General features: G+C 37.6%; 2 protein-coding genes across 3 annotated transcripts in view; one reads left to right on the top strand and one right to left on the bottom strand.

Annotated features, from left to right (window-relative positions):
• The first annotated feature begins 2,621 nt into the window (after positions 1-2,621).
• On the top strand, positions 2,622-6,603 carry nkx6.3 (NK6 homeobox 3). Its single transcript, XM_053624418.1, has 3 exons — positions 2,622-3,033; positions 4,009-4,178; positions 6,310-6,603. The coding sequence occupies exons 1-3, from the start codon at positions 2,622-2,624 to the stop codon at positions 6,535-6,537; spliced, it is 810 nt and encodes a 269-aa protein (XP_053480393.1). The 3' UTR covers positions 6,538-6,603.
• A 2,809-nt stretch (positions 6,604-9,412) lies between these two features.
• inpp5l (inositol polyphosphate-5-phosphatase L) overlaps positions 9,413-17,316 on the bottom strand; it is a 29,427-nt gene continuing 21,523 nt past the window's right edge. For both annotated transcript variants that reach the window (XM_053624406.1, XM_053624407.1), the window contains exons 12-16: positions 17,025-17,098; positions 16,821-16,932; positions 15,791-15,859; positions 15,160-15,225; positions 9,413-12,249 (exon numbers count right to left, since the gene is read on the bottom strand). In XM_053624406.1, the coding sequence (XP_053480381.1) occupies positions 15,187-15,225; positions 15,791-15,859; positions 16,821-16,932; positions 17,025-17,098 (294 nt within the window). In that variant the 3' untranslated portion in view covers positions 9,413-12,249; positions 15,160-15,186. The remainder of the gene's footprint in view (positions 12,250-15,159; positions 15,226-15,790; positions 15,860-16,820; positions 16,933-17,024; positions 17,099-17,316) is intronic.

The raw sequence follows: 17,316 nt of genomic DNA, 5'->3' as shown, positions 1-17,316 counted from the left end.
GCATAGCGAAGGCATTATTCACCATTCTCGAGTTGAATCTCACATGTTTGTAGTATTCGGCTCTGACGCACGTTTTAATAGCCTAATGGTCTACAGGTTCGACTGAAACGCTAACACCATCATCCATGTAGCCAAACTCTGCTCATCATTATAGACTCTGTACTTTGTGTACATAGGTGGGAATAGGAAACAGCTTAAAGGAAATAAAATAAAATAAAATAAACACTTCCATTGTGTTGTACTTCACCTACTTAACCACTAGAGCTCCAATCTTGACTAATGCACCTTTAAGACTAAGATCTGAACTGTTTACTTTTTTTTTTTTTTTTTAAATTCTCATTGAGTGTAACTGTCTTTCCTGTGAACTTCTTTTTGGTCTTCGCACATAAACACATGGTGTATTTACAGATCAAGGAGAAAATACAAACACACTCCATGTTACAACCTTAAGTTCTTTACTCATTTGTAAAATGCCATCAGCAGAATCTGTATATTAATTGGAGACTGTTCCTGTCTCACTCTGATGTCACTGGGTCTCTGAAATCATGTCTGGGTGATTTGTTTTGTTGTTTTTAAATGCACTAGGATAGTTGCACTTATTTGTGATACTGGTGTCCCCTGCTGGCCAAAAACACTGTTGTGTGTTAACATGTTGTCAGGTTTGGGATCCATCCAGTAAACGCATGGTGCTGTGCTTTTGTAATGTGAAAATTGAAGTCACTGTTGGTTGTTTGGTAACTTTTTAAAAACTGGTCGAAATAAATAAATAAATAAATGAATGAATAAATAAATAAATTTCTTGTTACGATATCTTCCTAAGAAATGTTGTCAAATTTTGACAACCAAAACTCCATTTAAGTTACGCTTAAATATGTAGTTTGCATTAAATATGTAACATATTGCATCTATCTATCTATCTATCTATCTATCTATTTCTCCATACATTACAAGTTCATATTTATCTGCTCTCAAGACTCATATAGGTACTTCTATAAGAGGAGGCAAAAGGGAAGGGGAGAAAATGAATGGATTGTTAAGAGAGTGATGGGGAACAAAAGAAAGGCAAAAAAATTATGTACTTTCCATTTTTCATTATTTTCCCATATATTTGTCCCCGTTTTTGCTGGCAAATTGTGTTTTGTGTGTGTGTGTGTGTGTGTGTGTGTGTGTGTGTGTGATTCATATTCATCTGATTCATTTACATGTGATTCATTTACATGTGATTCATTTTCATGTGATTCATTTACTGATTTCCTTCTCTTTAAATCCAGTTTTAGACTGTGATATTACAAAGGTCTTTCCAGATTATTACTTGCCACACTGTATGAGATAACCCCAGTGCAATTGCCTGAATTCTATAATATAATTTGTTCACCATGTTAGGTTTAAATCCTCTAAAAACAGATTCGCAATTGACTAACATTACTCCGTTCCAGTTCACATCCTTCAAAGCATTGGCATGTTTTGTTTACTCTCACAATCTCCCAAACACACACACACCCAAAAATTGTGTTTTCTTTATGATTATCTATCTATCTATCTATCTATCTATCTATCTATCTATCTGTCTGTCTGTTTGTCTATCTGTTTATCTGTCTGTCTGTCTGTCTGTCTGTCTCTCTATAGAAATGAAGAAGTACAAACTAAAGGAGAGAAAATAATTTTTCATGTGGACATACTATATGTGTAAAAAATAATTTAAATAATTTAAATAATAATAATAATAATAAAGCAAAACTCAATTTCTCTTTTTTTCCCCATGCATTTGTTCCTGTTTTACTGTGAAATTGTGAAATTTAGATGCTCTATCTATCTAGCTATCTGTCTGTCTGTCTGTCATCTTCATAGTAATCCACAAGGAAAAAATGAATCAGAAATGTCCATATTGTCCAACATGGCATATAGCATAATAACAAGCTCAGTGTAAAAGCTGTTCCACCAATTCTCCATTAAGTCACTATTTGTAGCTCACAATTCTGCAATCAGAATCAAACCGACGACCGTGACAGGCTCCTAAAGTGCCATCTCTTTCCACTCCGATGTGTAACTGCTGCTCCACACACAGGGCAGGGAGGCCATCAAAAACTCACTTATTCCCACCCTGCCACTTCAAAAAGCCATTAATCTGCCACCAACCAATCCGGAGGTGCCGTCCTACACGGTGACCAATCAGGTCCTCTGCATGCTGCGTGCTTGTCCAGTTGAGGCCCAGCAAACTAACGCAGGGTCATCATTATCAAGAGAGTGCCACATCTGTGCAAGGTAGCTCGTATTTATGATCTGAGAGCGAGGCGCTGACTTTGAGGGCATTTATCTGCAGGGAGTAGGACTGGGTTAAAGGTGGCGAGACGCTTGGTGTTGACTTTGGAGTTGCAGTACAAATTATGGAACAAAACAGGTGAAAGTTGAGGAGAAGAAATTTTAAGACTCAAACTGACTCAAAAAAAAAAAAAAAAAAAAAAAAACTTCAGCAAACTCTTCATCTCGTTCTGGAGGGCATTCCCAAAGTGGATCAGACCAAAGCTGGCCTTTGATGTGAGATCCTCCTGACCATTAAATATTAAATTTTCACCCTGGATCCATCATTATTGGAGAAAGACGCAGGACACTCGCTGGTTCCCATGGAGCCCAACCTGTCAGGGTCTTTATTCTTCAATAATGGCTTGAACCAGTTCCCGACGGACATCAAGGCGCCTATGTGCCAATACTCGGTGCCCAACAGCTTCTACAAGCTCGGCCCTGGCAACCTGAACGCCCAGCTGCAGGCAGGCACGCCACACGGCATCAGCGACATCCTGAGTCGCTCTGTAGTGGGAGCCCCAGCTAACACCGCCCTGCTCTCAGGATATTCCAGCATGGGGGGTTTCAGTGGCACTGTGCCCACTCCAGGGGTGTATTACAACCGGGATTACACCCCAACGACTTTGGGTGCTTTCCCCAAACCTAGTGAGTGTCCGGGAGTGAAGGGACGCACCAGCTGCTGGGTGGAGGGAGGCTACGACTGGAGAGGAGGAAGACAACAGTGCAGCAACTGTAAGAAAGCTCAGTATCATTTTACTGAATTAGCACCGAATCCATTCATTTTCATCAGAAATCCAATAAGCAAAATGTATTCCTGTCTATCATTATGATTATGATTATGATTGCTAAATAACACCATGACATGATATTAGCCATAATCATTAGAAACAAATTCGAATCATTAGGTTTTCTTTATATGTTTATATAAAAAAAAAGATTTTAAATGTATGTAACATAATAAATGGTAAAAAAAATATTTAAAAATTGTATATATACAATAAAATCAAATGTAATCTAAAATAGCTGTAAATAATTGCTGATATGAATATTAGTAGCACGATGATTGTACTATTATTTTAATGAAACAGTTTATCTACTGTATAATGTGTAAATTAATTGATCAAATAATTATGATTCATGCTAAATGTTATGTATTAAATGCTATGAATGATAATTAATACAGGTTTAACATTTGACAGTTCTGTTAATTACGGTGTTTACTAAAATGCACTATAAGAACAAAATATGTGAATTATTAGACATCTTTATTTTGCCATGTAAAAATACACTCACTGGAAATAATTCAACTGAACTGAACTGAGTTTCTGAGTATACTATAAAAGGTCCAGTATACCAAATACATTACATGTTCATGTACATATACATACATATACATATACATAGCCATGTACATAAAGTTCCGCAACTTGGGGTGTTTTTTTTTTTGTTTTTTTTTGTTTTTTTGGCTTTGCCATTTCTGTTTAACCTCCCAGTAGACATAAACCCCTGACTGACTCAGTGCAATGCTTATTTAATTGATTCTTGGACTAGATGTTCTAATAGCATCTAAATCTGCTCGTTTAATAAACAACCTGATAAAACATGATGGGACGACACATCAGGAAATCTTAACAAGGCATCCAAGTAAACCAAAATGCAAATGTAAAAGGGTTCATCAATACGGATGTGTCGTTTGTTTGTCAGTAGATAGCGGGCACCCTGGTGAGACAGTGGGCAGAAAGAAACACACGCGGCCCACGTTCAGCGGGCATCAGATCTTCGCCCTGGAGAAAACCTTCGAGCAGACCAAATACCTAGCGGGACCAGAGAGAGCGAGACTGGCATACTCACTGGGCATGACCGAGTCACAGGTCAAAGTAAGACAACAGAGTCTGATATGTGACCACACACACACACACACACACACACACACACACACACACAATGCATGAGTGATTACATTCTGAATAAATCCACACATTAACCTTCTGATTCTGTAGTCTATATATGACAGTTGTCTGTCCTTATTAATGTTCACTGTTGCATGAAATGCAGTCTTTCTGTTTATATATATATATATATATATATATATATATATATATATATATATATATATATATATATATAGTAGATTTATATTGAAATCTACTCTTTTCAATTCAATTTTATTTTGTTCTATTTTATTCTATCCTAAGTATACATTTGGCTGTATGACTATATCAGGTAGAAGGATAGTTGCTAGTTGCCTATGGCAGAGGTGGTCCGCAAACTGGATGAGACCAGACCGCTACGTCTATTTTATTCACCGATCTTGGCTCTTTTTACACTATAAAAAACACTATTATAAGTTTAAATCAATAAAAATAAATATTTTGATAAGATATCAGCGGTCTGGTCTCATCCAGTGTGCGGACCGCCTCTGCCTTGGGCAACTATCCTTCTACCTGATATAGTCATACAGCCAAACGTATACTTAGGATAGAATAAAATAGACCAACATAAAATTGAATTGAAAAGAGTGGATTTCAATAAAACAGAAGAGAACAGAATACAGTAGAATAGAATTAGAAAATCACACTCTGAAATAGAATAGAATTCCAAGGAGCAGTTTATAATAGAAGAGGTGATTACAAAAGAATAGTACAAACAGATTAAAATAAGATTACAAAAGAATCAAATTTGAAAAGTAAATTATGATCACATATAATTATACAATAGAAGAGTTTATCGTAGTACAATAGAATTATGAAATAGAAATGATCAAATTAGGATTATAAAATAGAATTACAAAATAGAAGTGTTTATTGGAAGAGTGGAATAGAACAGGATAGAATAATAATAAAGAATAAAATAGAATAAAATACAGTAGATTATAACAAACAAAATAATTTAAAAAATGTGTACATTACAACAGAACAAAATAGAACAGAACAGAATAGCATGGACTACTAGAATAGAAGTTAAAATGTATATTAAAATAGAATAGAATTTACAAGAGTAATTCACTGCAATAGAATGGAACTGAAGTAAAGAAGCGGTTTCTAAAACAATAGAATTAAAGAGTAGATTACAGTAGAACAGCACACAGAACAGAAAAGCATAGAATACAATAGAACAGAATTTAAAAATTACATAAAAAATAGAATAGAATTGAAAATAATGACAATGTTAGTTTACATTGAATTGGAATTTTAAAAAAAAGTGCAAGTTGCCGTAGAATAGAATTGAAAAGAATTATATTAAAGAATTTATAATAGAACAGAGGGGAATAGGTCACAATAGAATATAATTTATAACGTATATTAAAGTAGAAGGAAAAGAGAAGATCCAAAAAGGAATATAACAGAATGGAACAGAATAGACTAAAATAAAATCAAAAGAACAAGTTTCTATAGAACAGAACTGAATTGAATGGATTTAAGAGTAGTTTACAATAGATTAGAACAAACAAATTGCTATAGAATAGAACCGAATAAAGTAGAATTAACAGAGATTACAACAGAATAGAATTTGAAAATGTATGTTTAAATAGAATAAAATAGAATTTAAAAAAAGAGTCGATTACAAAAGGAATACGACTTAACAGAATTAAAAAGTATTTCTGAAGAGGATAGAACAGAAAATAATAGAACAGAATAGAATTGAACAGAATAGAATAGAACAGAATAGAATAGAACAGAACAGAATTTAACAGAATAGAACAGAACAGAAAGCTTTATTGTCGCTGTACAAATACAGATGTCATTTAGAAGTATCTGACGCTTATATACAGCACAAAATCAGAAATCTGTCGTCTATGAATATAGAGCAGAAAATACTGTACACATGTATACATGTGACCCTGAAGCTGTGAGGTGCCCTAACAGCTAGTTTGTTAAACACACACACACTCACACTCACACTGCCATTTGTGTGATCCTGGAGGTTTGTGTGTCCCCCTGGGCACTTACTGTATACACTCTTTCTGGCGGGACTTGACACTCTGCTGTGATGTGTGTGTTCCCCCAGGTGTGGTTCCAGAACCGGCGCACTAAGTGGCGTAAGAAGAGCGCGTCTGAGCCGAGCTCCACTCAGGCGTCCAGGGCCGAGACACAGGGCGCCTCAGACACCGAGCTCGAGGACGAGGAGTACAACAAACCTCTGGACCCCGACTCGGACGACGAGAAGATCCGCCTGCTGCTGCGCAAACACCGCAGATCGTTCTCAGTGCTACGCCTGGGGCCGCATCACGTCTGACACACACACACACACACACACACACACACACACCTACATGTGTATATGACATAATGTTTACATGCTGAATCCTAAAACACAAGCACACACACACACACACACACACACACACACACACACACATATATATATATATATATATATATATATACACCGTTTCACTTACTCAAACTTGCAGCATCTCCAGATTATAGTTTCAACCCCATGTTTCTGTATATAATTTCCAAAATGCTCTTTATTTATTGAACTTGACACGCAAGAGGAATTGTTCCGCACGACTCGGGTATGCCACCGTGAGCAATGTCGATGTTTAATAAATATATAATAGTGCAATAAAGTGTTTATTGTCAACTTTATCAACGATGGGTTGGTGTAATATGGGCTGAGGTGAAGCAGAGTTACTCATTTTCTATAACAGCACGCTCTGAACTGTTTTATTCCTCTTACAGCCGGACAGACCGTACAGGATTTCAAAAACGATGTTTTTTTGCGACTGTTGCAGGCAATAACGCTTGATTTTTGATGCAACTTGCGGAATTTCTTGCGCTTTAAAAAAAAAAAAGAAATAACATTTTTACGGAAAACTACTTTCGTTTGCCGAGATTGCAATTGCACGAAATTGTTTCTCGGCGATGTTTGTCGGGAAACGAGACCTTCCAGCTGTACTCACGTGAATCAAAGAAGGCTTTGGCTGTACTCGCGTCGGGATGACGTCACACACGTCCCAAAATCTGCAGAAAATCTGCGGTCATTCTGAAAAATTCTACACTCCTCCGAACATCGCGGCGTTCGTTTGACTCTGCGTTCATTTCTGTGATCGCTGACTCCGAAAGAAATTTTCCAACGCTGACGAATTCTTTGTTTATAGTTACGCTTAAAGCATGAACCTTTAGGAATGTTAAAACACCTCGTCGTCGATATGATGAAGTTTTCTGTAAGGGCGTGTTGGTTTAACGTGTATGGAAGTTTTTCTGCGCTGTAAAACGACAAGCTATGGGGGTCTTATGATCTCACAAAGAGATAGAAAGGAAAAAAACCCAAGAGCCCGGGGACGGAAAGAAGGTTTAAAGCGGCTATAAGTCAAGCGATAACAGGAACGAATTGGTTTCGCAGACGCTCCAAAACATTCGACGTATCTAGAAATGGAGACGAAAGTATGATGTTCCGTTCGTTAATCAGTCAAAGAAATTGTAATCCTTGCACATTACTGTGGAATAAATGATCAGCATGGTCCGTCGTGTTTATTTATTCGTTACACGCATCGTATTCGAGAGAACATAGATTTAGAAGCTTTAACCTGGTCATTTTGGACAATGTCTATAATTCCTCATTTAGCTAAAGATGTTCTCGAGAACCGACGCTGACCTAATTCCTGACTCGTAGGTGTTACGAATTCAAAGCTGTGCTCAAAACTCATTTTATGATACGTCAGATCTAATGCATAGTGCATAGTTGGCTCGTAGTACCGTACTCAGCCTTACGTTAGTGTAGAACTTTCTTTTACTTCCACACTATCCGTTTTGTGACCCAGATGAGGACGGGTTCCCTTCCGAGTCCGGTTCCTCTCAAGGTTTCTTCCTCATATCATCTTAGGAAGTTTTTTTCCTCACCACCGTCGCGCTCATTAGGGATAAATTCACACACTTCAAATCTGCATCCTGTGTGTATATATTTCTGTGAAGCTGCTTCGAGACAATGTCCATCGTTAAACGCGCTCTACAAATGAAACTGAATTGAATTTCTTTAGCATGTTCTCAAACAGGGATCATTCTTTGTAAATGAACTGAAAACCGATATGCTTCTTGAGATCTTTTCAGCACACGTTTCGAGCAACGCTCCTAGTCGCTGAAGGGAACAAAGACGTTTTGTATTGCACCATTGTCGGAAAGGATGTCAAGACGACGATAAATAAAAAGCTGTATCTGTAAGTTGTGCAGTAACACCCTCTTACTGATAAGGCAACATAAAGCTATCTGTGCGTGTTTCAATAACACCTGCTGCAGTAAAGCGGCGAGTAAACATTATCCGCAGCCGAGTGTTAGAAAACACGAGTGCGTGTTAACATGTAGGCTACAGGCGTCAATTATTAGCAACGCTATTGTTGTTTATGTTGTTGTTTATTCGTAGCGGTTCGTGCCGAACGTCGACGTTTGTAATCCACGAGGCAATCCCATGACAACTGAACGACAGGAAGGCAAAATCACGAGTAAACAGCTGACGTCTGATACAGTTTGCTGTCTTTTCTCGACAAAAGAAATCGGGAACGGTGTGATATGTTGCGATATACGCCAGCTGACAGGCGATGTCAGAAATGATTAAAACGTTAGCCTTATTATTGAACCATTTAAAATTTGGACAGCTAGGACATTACAACACAGTTTTGAAAATCGGAAAACGTTGTTGTTGTTGGTTTTTTTTTTTTTTTTTTTACAATATTCCACTCTCTGGTTTCAGTGAACCTCAGATGTAGGAGTGAAATCAGATGTGGTCTTCTCCTGTTGTAGATCGTCCAACCACAAGGTTCGGAATGCTGTCCGTTCCGAGATGCTTTTCTGCTCACCGCGGTCGTAAAGAGCTGTTATTTGAGTTATCCTGGAAGATTAAAACAGTCTGACCATTTCAACAAGGCTTTTCTGATGTTTTTTTGTTTCTCGCACCATCCTCATGTTTGATGTAAACATCTGTATGCATTGCACTCCTGCCACGTGATTGGCTGATTGGATAATGACAAGAATGAGCACGTGTACGGTTGTAGTCAGTGAGTGTATTTTATAGCATTTATTTATTTATTTATCTATTTATTTAAAAAGAATCCATTCCAAGGTTTATTCCGACCGAGAATTATCTTTGGTGTAAAGAACAATGGACACAGATAATGATTTATAGATTCACTTTATGGGGAATTAAGACGTACAGTTTAGGTTAACATACCATTTGAAAATGAAACATTCGTGTTAGGGTTTAATACCAACGTCCACCTTGACATTCAGCTGCTTAAGAGGTACAAACGCAGTCTAATAACCGCTTCCTGATTTTTTTTTTTTCCAGATAAACATAACAGGAAATTCAAAAAGGAAAACCAAAAGTGAGATATTTATACTTTATATTTATATTGGTGCTTGTGTCATGAACAGCATTTAAGCTTGGTATAACAAGATACTCTTATATATAACGGATTAGGTCAATTTAGTTGATTATTTTCAGGAATTAATATAATTGCTAAGGTGAGACTTTTCCGAGCGCCGTCCCTCTATTGACTACTTTCCCCCTTGGCGATCAGCAGAAACCCGAAACCTGTCGGAATCACAGCGCCGTTAATCTCCTCGAGCGTGTTAATGACTACAACAAGGAAGGATTTAACTGGCTTTCTTCTTTGACATGCCGATGAGCCGGACAAGCTGCCCTCATCTGTCTGTCTGAACAAATAAAACAAAATAAAATCACTTGGACCCGTTTCACCTCGAGGGTGTTAAGTGCTCGTTTGTTTTGGAGCAAAGCCATGTGTGTGGTTATAGCTTTAGACATCTTGCGTAGAGTTAACAGTTAAACCGTCGTACAGTGGGAATAGTGGCGGTTATGAAATTCCCATTACAAGTGGAACACTATGAAATTTTAAAGATATAATAACTACAGCTCAAATATCATTTAGCGGCAGTGAAGTTTTTTTTTTTTTTATCATTTTCACATGGTATTTTAACAAAAAGGCTTTAAAATCGTATACTTCAAGGGATGTATCACACACCAGTAAGGCATAACATGACATTTTTGTATCACCATATATATATATAAACAAACCTGTGGATGATCAAATCCCTAATTCAAATAATGACATGTTTTGAACAAACTTTCTAAAAACGATTCTTTAAATGCAATAAAATTCTTAGTGGTCCTAAATCAACTCTGTGCATGACATATAAGACACATCCCCGATAAGTGCAAACATTAGCGGCTACGTGAGCCCAAAGAGACTCCCAGCTACGATCAGTGCCCCTTACAACGTACAAAAGATATAAATTACTCTTTTGGAAAAGAAAAAAGAAAAAAAAAAGTAGTGTTTCGATCTCGTTATAAAATCACAAATGCCAAAAGAACATCAGTGCTTCTCACTGAGCAACATCACAGTCTCGTATTGAACTTCAGCTTGGAGCAAAGCTCTCGAGAGCAATGCATTATCTGGAGCACCATCATGGATCAACTCCAACAAGTCCATTATTGACAAATGGGCCGTGCAATTTAACCCTCGCACGTAAATTATCGAGCCGGTTTGGGAGGGGTGTTATTTAGATTGCACGGATAGATCGAATCCTGGTCGGATTGAAATAATGGCCTGCTTGTCATATCTGTATCATTTTTTCTTCTTCTTCTTCTTGTGCATGCTTAAACGGCGGTTAATGAATATTGACAATTAGTGAACCGAATTGGTTTTGAAATCTAAAAACGTCCGCTGTGTGACATCCGACCACGTGTGTCGTCTTTACCCGGCGAGCTTAATGATCCGTGATGGGACTCGTTGTGTGATTAGGCCACTAAAAAAAAAATAATTAAAATATCTTCGAATGGAGTCTTAGTTAAAACTCATCAAAACCCCCAGCTGCGCTATTATCAGGATAAACCCCACAATATAAAAGCAAAAAAAAAAAAAAAACAAACAAATCAAACACAAAGGAATAAATGCAAAACTGTTCACAGATCAATCTAATACAGTTAAAGATATGTTGCATGGGTGTGTTTCTTTAAAGGAATATACGACACCGCTGGATACATAGCTTGCCTTGCCACCAGATTAGTAATAACAGAACGTTAAGTATAGAAAGGAAATCAGTATACGCATGCTGGGAGTCATTATAGCAGCATGACGATGAAGCAGTACCAGATTCGGTACTGAACTTGGTTTGTTAAACTTAGCTAAAAAGACGACTAAGGTCTCCTCACAGTAATAAAACTTTCTTATTTGTTTTTCTACCTGACTACACCCCTCACACGCCCGACAACCGAAAGAGAAGAAAAAAAAAAAGAACATTACGGAATGAACCTTAAGCTTTATCGGGTGGTGTTGTATGTGAGCGGTTGTAGCTGAAACCCGAAGCTGTAATTAAAAGTCTTGTCGGGCTTCGCTGCTTGGAGAAGGATTTCCATATTTCACACACCGCTGATGGCTTTCGAATTGGCCCCCGGCGATCGCCGCGTACATATTCTATTGATCTGAGGATCTCTGACTTACAGCACCGCTGAGATACGGATAAGCTCGTGGGCCACAGCAAAAGCCTCAGCAACGCCGAACACAGACTACATAAAGGTTTAAAGGCTTAAAAGAATAACGTATAATTAAAATCGTAATGTTTGTGGGTGAATGTCGACTGAGCAGCTTGTGCAATGTGTGTATCGAGCACGCTAGTAATATAAAGTTTCAACAACAACAAAATTTTTTTTTAAAAAAAGCTAGTGGATTAGCATGCTTCCCCAGACTGTAGGTTTGAGTCATAAGACAGGTGAGAATATCTAAAACTAAGAGGGGAAAAAAAAAGTCTCGAGAACTGTAAAACTGTAGAATTTGTACAAGGGTTTGTTTGCTTCATTCTCTTTAAGAAATATGCCCCCTTCTTGTGTGCGGTTTGAGGTCTACACAGGTTGTGAGTTACTGTAGTAGAAGAAAAGCCGTCTTTAAACCCTCTTCTTCGTCTTCTTCTTCTTCATGGACGCACACCAGCAAACCTAGAGGACAAAGGCAATGAAGAAATCAGAGGATGTTTGTCACAGAACATCTCGAGGTTACATGATGATTCGGTTAAAAAATGGTTACCTTTGGAACCAGGAACCCTCTTTCGTTTTATTAGCTCTAACGATTAAACTTGACGGGGTGTGTTGTTATAGGAAAATAATCAACGACTGTGTGAGTGGTGTCATGCGGCCCAACACGAAGCAGAGGTACTGTTACCACCCCAAAGCTCCTCTACCACAGCCAAACTCCAAGAATGAAAAAAAAAACAAACAAACAAAAACAAAAAAAAACAACCAGCTTGTCATGTTACTGAGAAAAACTCAACACTCTGCCATGGTGGAAAACTTTCTGACTGTTACAACATATTGACACTGGAGACTCCTTCCATACATGTTAAATAAACGTCTCCGTACAAAAAACTTCATATAATTATTAATTTTTTTTTTTTTTTTTTGTCTTTGTTAAATAACAACACGTTTTTAAAATTCCATTTATTATTAGTCAGTCCCTTTAGGATTTTGCGAGAAATGAACGCAAAATTATTGGGTCGAGACACGTCACGTATCGTCATCCAGCCGAAGCCCTCTTTGATTCACGTGCGTCGAACATGAGTACAGCTAAAAGGTCTCACTTACCAAAAAACATGACTGCGAAAGACCAGGCAACAATTTCATGCGATTGTTTTCCACAAAAAAAAAAAAAAAATTAAAAACACAAATTTTGAAGAAAAAAAAAGCCACAGCAAAATGAAGCATTTTTGTTTGAAACAACAACAACAACAACAACAACAACAAACGGCTGTATGGGCTGATCAGGCATACATTATGATTTGCGTCTGCCATAGAAGCTACAAGTGAATGAGCTGTTACTAAAGAAACTATAACATATTAAAAAACAAGCACACTGCTATAAAGCAGCAATTTGAATTAAAGCTGGAACTACTGTCAGAGCTGCTGTTATAGAAAAATAATCAACACCTTCTGACCAATCAGAATCAAAGTGGTATAAAACCAATTAACAACTGTTTTTGCTTAAGGTCAAGGTTTCCTTCGACACGCAAGTCTAGAGCCAACAAACTCCAACGACATCACGAGACCTGTCTAACCCTCTGACAGCCGCAGTCTATAGAACACACATAAACCTGGCGGCAAAACAAAATCATGGCCGTAAAAATGCCAATACAGGACAACAGGCCAGGATGTATTCTCCCCGCTAACCCTGCTAGCTGTAATTAATAAACGCTGGCATTTTTATAATGCCCTGCTCAGCGTTAGTAACGTAGCAAATGGCAAAATGTAGAGGATTCGATAGCCATGGATCAGGGGAGGTAAAGAGACGGCTCTGTTTTTATTGTTTCACACAGATGGAATCTCCGGGGGCCTACGCTCGCTGCAAATGAATGTGAACGAGAGTGCTGGAGGGGAAAATGGCTCCATGAGAAAGCAGGGAGCTGAACTAGTGAACACGCATTATACTCCAATGAACATCTGTCCAACACTACGCAAACATGGTGCACAGAAAAGCACTTGTAGATACTATGATGAAGAAGGAACCACTTTTTTAATTAAGATTTTATTTTGTATTTAGGTGTTTTAACCCTGCTTCTACAATATTGCATAAACTCCAATAATAATAATAATAATAATAATAATAATAATAATAACCCTGCTTCCACAATATTGCATAAACTGCAACAACAACAACAACAACAATAATAATAATAATAATAATAATAATAATAATAATAATAATAGTGACCCTGGCGGGGGAAAAAAAAACAATTCATAGAATTTGTAGTGGTTTTAATGGGAATTATATTGTTTTTAATGGAAACTACAGTGGTCCCTGTTGGCCTCTAATGGTAATTTGTTGCCTTTTATTGGTGGAATGTTATGTCTAGTGGATACCATTAAGGACCAATAATGGTGTTGATTTTAATGGTTAACAGCTGATGGTTTGTACTGGTATTTGTAGTGGAAACCATTAGAATTTCTGCGATAGTTTTTATTGGGTTTTTTCCCAGCAGGTAACAACAATAACAACAACAACAACAACAAATAATTTACTACTTCTACTACTACTACTACTACTACTACTACTACTAATAATAATAATAATAGTACTGAATAATTTTCCAATAATGCAAACAGTAGTAAAAATCTTTTTTTGGGGGATAGATTTTCTTCTGATCTCTTCACAATTCCGATGTTCTCTTTAGTTTTGATCATTCTACATTTGTAAAAATCGAACGCATCTTTAAACAATATTTACAGGAACACGCGCAGTTGTGCGTTAAGGCGTGTGCCTGCGCTTCTGCTTCAAATGTATAAATCCCATTCACACTGAAAACACTTTCCCTTCACCCTGTTACTTCAAAACTCCGAATGACTCGAGCGTCACGTGTGTCATTTGTGAACAGAAATACCATTTTAAATCATTACAAGATCTTTTTGCCCAGCATGCCTAAAATGCATGCACTGTATAAAGAGTATTTAGTAGGGCTACACCTTGTGACACAACAGCTAAAAGTGTACTCATATCATTTATGAATAAATGCCTTAATGAATTTTGACATTTTGCACAAACTCGCAGCAGATGGCTCTGACAGATTAGTGCTGTCAAGATGATTAAAAATAACATGCTGCGGTTTGATTTATCTGGTTGAAGCTGAGCGTTTTACTTTCGACAACAAAAATCAAATGGGTTTAAAAAAAAAAAAACGATTTCAGGGGAAAAAAAAATAATAATAATCATCAGTACCTCGTTTTAATTATAGGAAAAAGGAAATGTAACAGAAATTTTAGGAACGTGTCGAATTTTCCACATCTGTCATAACTGTCTTAAACGATGAACACACAGAACTCTTTCTTGTAAGTATACAATGTGTGTGATAAATCACTTACCTTGTAATGGCTCCATATTCCAAGTCACTAGACATTGGATTTCAGTGCAAAGAACAAGAAGACAGGCTGGAAAATAACAGAAGAAAATACTCAGAGTGGAGCGAGCAACAACAAACAGCTCTCGAATTATATGCGAATTATACTGTATGGACATGTTAAATATTTCACTTCCCTGTTCATGTCAAAGATCAGTGATAGTGATGCTGATTACCATCCATTTTAAATCCAGTTTAAGATTCTGTTGTTGGTCTTTAAAACTCTTTAATGATCAAGTTTAATACTGTATATACTGTATAAGTTTAATATATGTACTTTAATACTGTATAAGTTTAATGACTCGTTTACGGAGTCAACTGCCACCGAACAACCGCCTCGCACCTTCTCTTATCATTTTTAAAAAGAGGCTGAAAGCGTCTCTCTTCTCCCGGGCGTTTTTAATCTCATTTGTACTATTGTTTATTGTCTGTCTCTATTTGGATTTATTCTATTTTCTATTGAACTTTTTCTTACTCGGTTCAGCACTTTGGTCAGCTTTGCTGTGTTTAAATGCGCTATATAAATAAAACTGAATTACTTACTTACTAACCGTTGCTTACGGTTTTCACAGACCAGTCATTTCCTAATGCATTACCTTGTGGTCTCCCATGCAGACCTTCGGGCCCAGGATGTTGTATAGAATGTTACGGTCTCCCTCGTTTCCCTGGGAATAGATATAAAGAAAGAAAAATCATCTGAAACGATCACGTCCAAAGTGTTGAGTCCACTACCAAGATCTGCTGACAAGTAAATAAATAAAAAAAACCTCATAGTAACATAGTTATAATACATATAATTTAGTATATAATACAAAAACTCATCGTTTTGAGAAATTGTACTTTTCAAACATAGTCGCTAATATTAATTAGTTGATTAGCAACTTATCTTTCGAGACAAAATTTTAGGTTTAACAACAGTCAACAAACCTGGCCAAGACCCGCCCACTTAGACAAAAAAAAGCGGCTGTTTGACTGACGTCATAATTGACCTACCAGGCTTTTTTCATAACCTGTAGTTCATTTACTTGCTAGGAAATGTTTCATATAAAATTCCTGATTACCAGCTACATTTTTTGTCTTATTATCCACGAAATAAAGTGAAGGAACCACTGTTTATAGCTGCTATAACTAGTACCGCGCAGTAACAAATATGCTTAAGGATGTTCCACAACATCGAACAGATATGGATCGAAAGTATGACATGCAATCATTGGCAAGTTTCTGTGGTATGAGTGGAATAAAACACTTCGGGATGTGCAGTTATTGGAAAATAACCCAATGATCGAATCGGCCTGCGTCACACCGCTCTATTTCCCTAGAGTTGCTATAGCTACTAGACTTTGTGTTTTGTTCGATTTACAATCATATTTATACACTTCTATTACATACATCATGTACAGGTCATTTAACCTGACAGTAGCAAGGAAGAGTTTATTTAAATCCAGTTAAAGATAAACAGAAACGTAGTTTTACTCCCCGTCACGTGACGTGCCGTTAAGATGATCCCAAGTATACGCATGGGGGGTTTTTGTGTCAATTCGACAAACGTTGTTCATCAATTCTGTCGATGAGACGACGGATAAATAGCGTGGGGAGGACGTGAGAGTTACGTAGGGCGGTGCTCACCCTGTAGATGACGTCCCGTGCGTTGTGGGACATGAGAATGCGATCGCACCAGGATGGACACCGCGTGTTCATGTACTGTGTGGGTTTAGTGTAGTCTTCACTGTACGGGTAACTGCAAAAGAACAATACAACATCGATATAGGCGTAGGCATAGACATAGGCATGCAGTAAATTCTGCACAATTCCCCAAAAGACGTGCGTCACCTGGGAGGAAACAGAATCTCTTCTTCTGTGATGATGTCCTGGAAGGCCGCGGTCTCCCGGTCGTACTCCAGGAGCTGGGGGGTGGGGGTGGGGATTAGAAGATGTGTTTGCATAGACAGAACAACCTTCAGGAAAATAAGAGCTCATTCATACGATTCTAGACGCAAGACTTTTCACGTATGCGGAGTTCAGTCGGTTTGATTTAAACGTTATCCTGGTGCGTTTCCCACCTCGGTGTGGTTCTTTAGCGCCACAGTGAATCTGACTCCGAATCGATTCGAAGTGAATCAAA

The sequence above is a fragment of the Ictalurus furcatus genome, chromosome 5 (genome assembly GCF_023375685.1).
Source record: "Ictalurus furcatus strain D&B chromosome 5, Billie_1.0, whole genome shotgun sequence".
Lineage (NCBI taxonomy): Eukaryota > Metazoa > Chordata > Actinopteri > Siluriformes > Ictaluridae > Ictalurus > Ictalurus furcatus.
Note: the sequence above shows the minus strand (reverse complement) of the source record. Positions and strands in the feature narration are given on the sequence as shown.

Coding starts and splice junctions, on each gene's coding strand:
- nkx6.3 (XM_053624418.1), top strand. CDS start 2,622: ATGGAGCCCAACCTGTCAGGGTCTTTATTCTTCAATAATGGCTTGAAC. Junction 3,034..4,008: donor AAGACAACAGTGCAGCAACT/GTAAGAAAGCTC, acceptor GTTTGTCAGTAG/ATAGCGGGCACCCTGGTGAG. Junction 4,179..6,309: donor TGACCGAGTCACAGGTCAAA/GTAAGACAACAG, acceptor GTGTTCCCCCAG/GTGTGGTTCCAGAACCGGCG.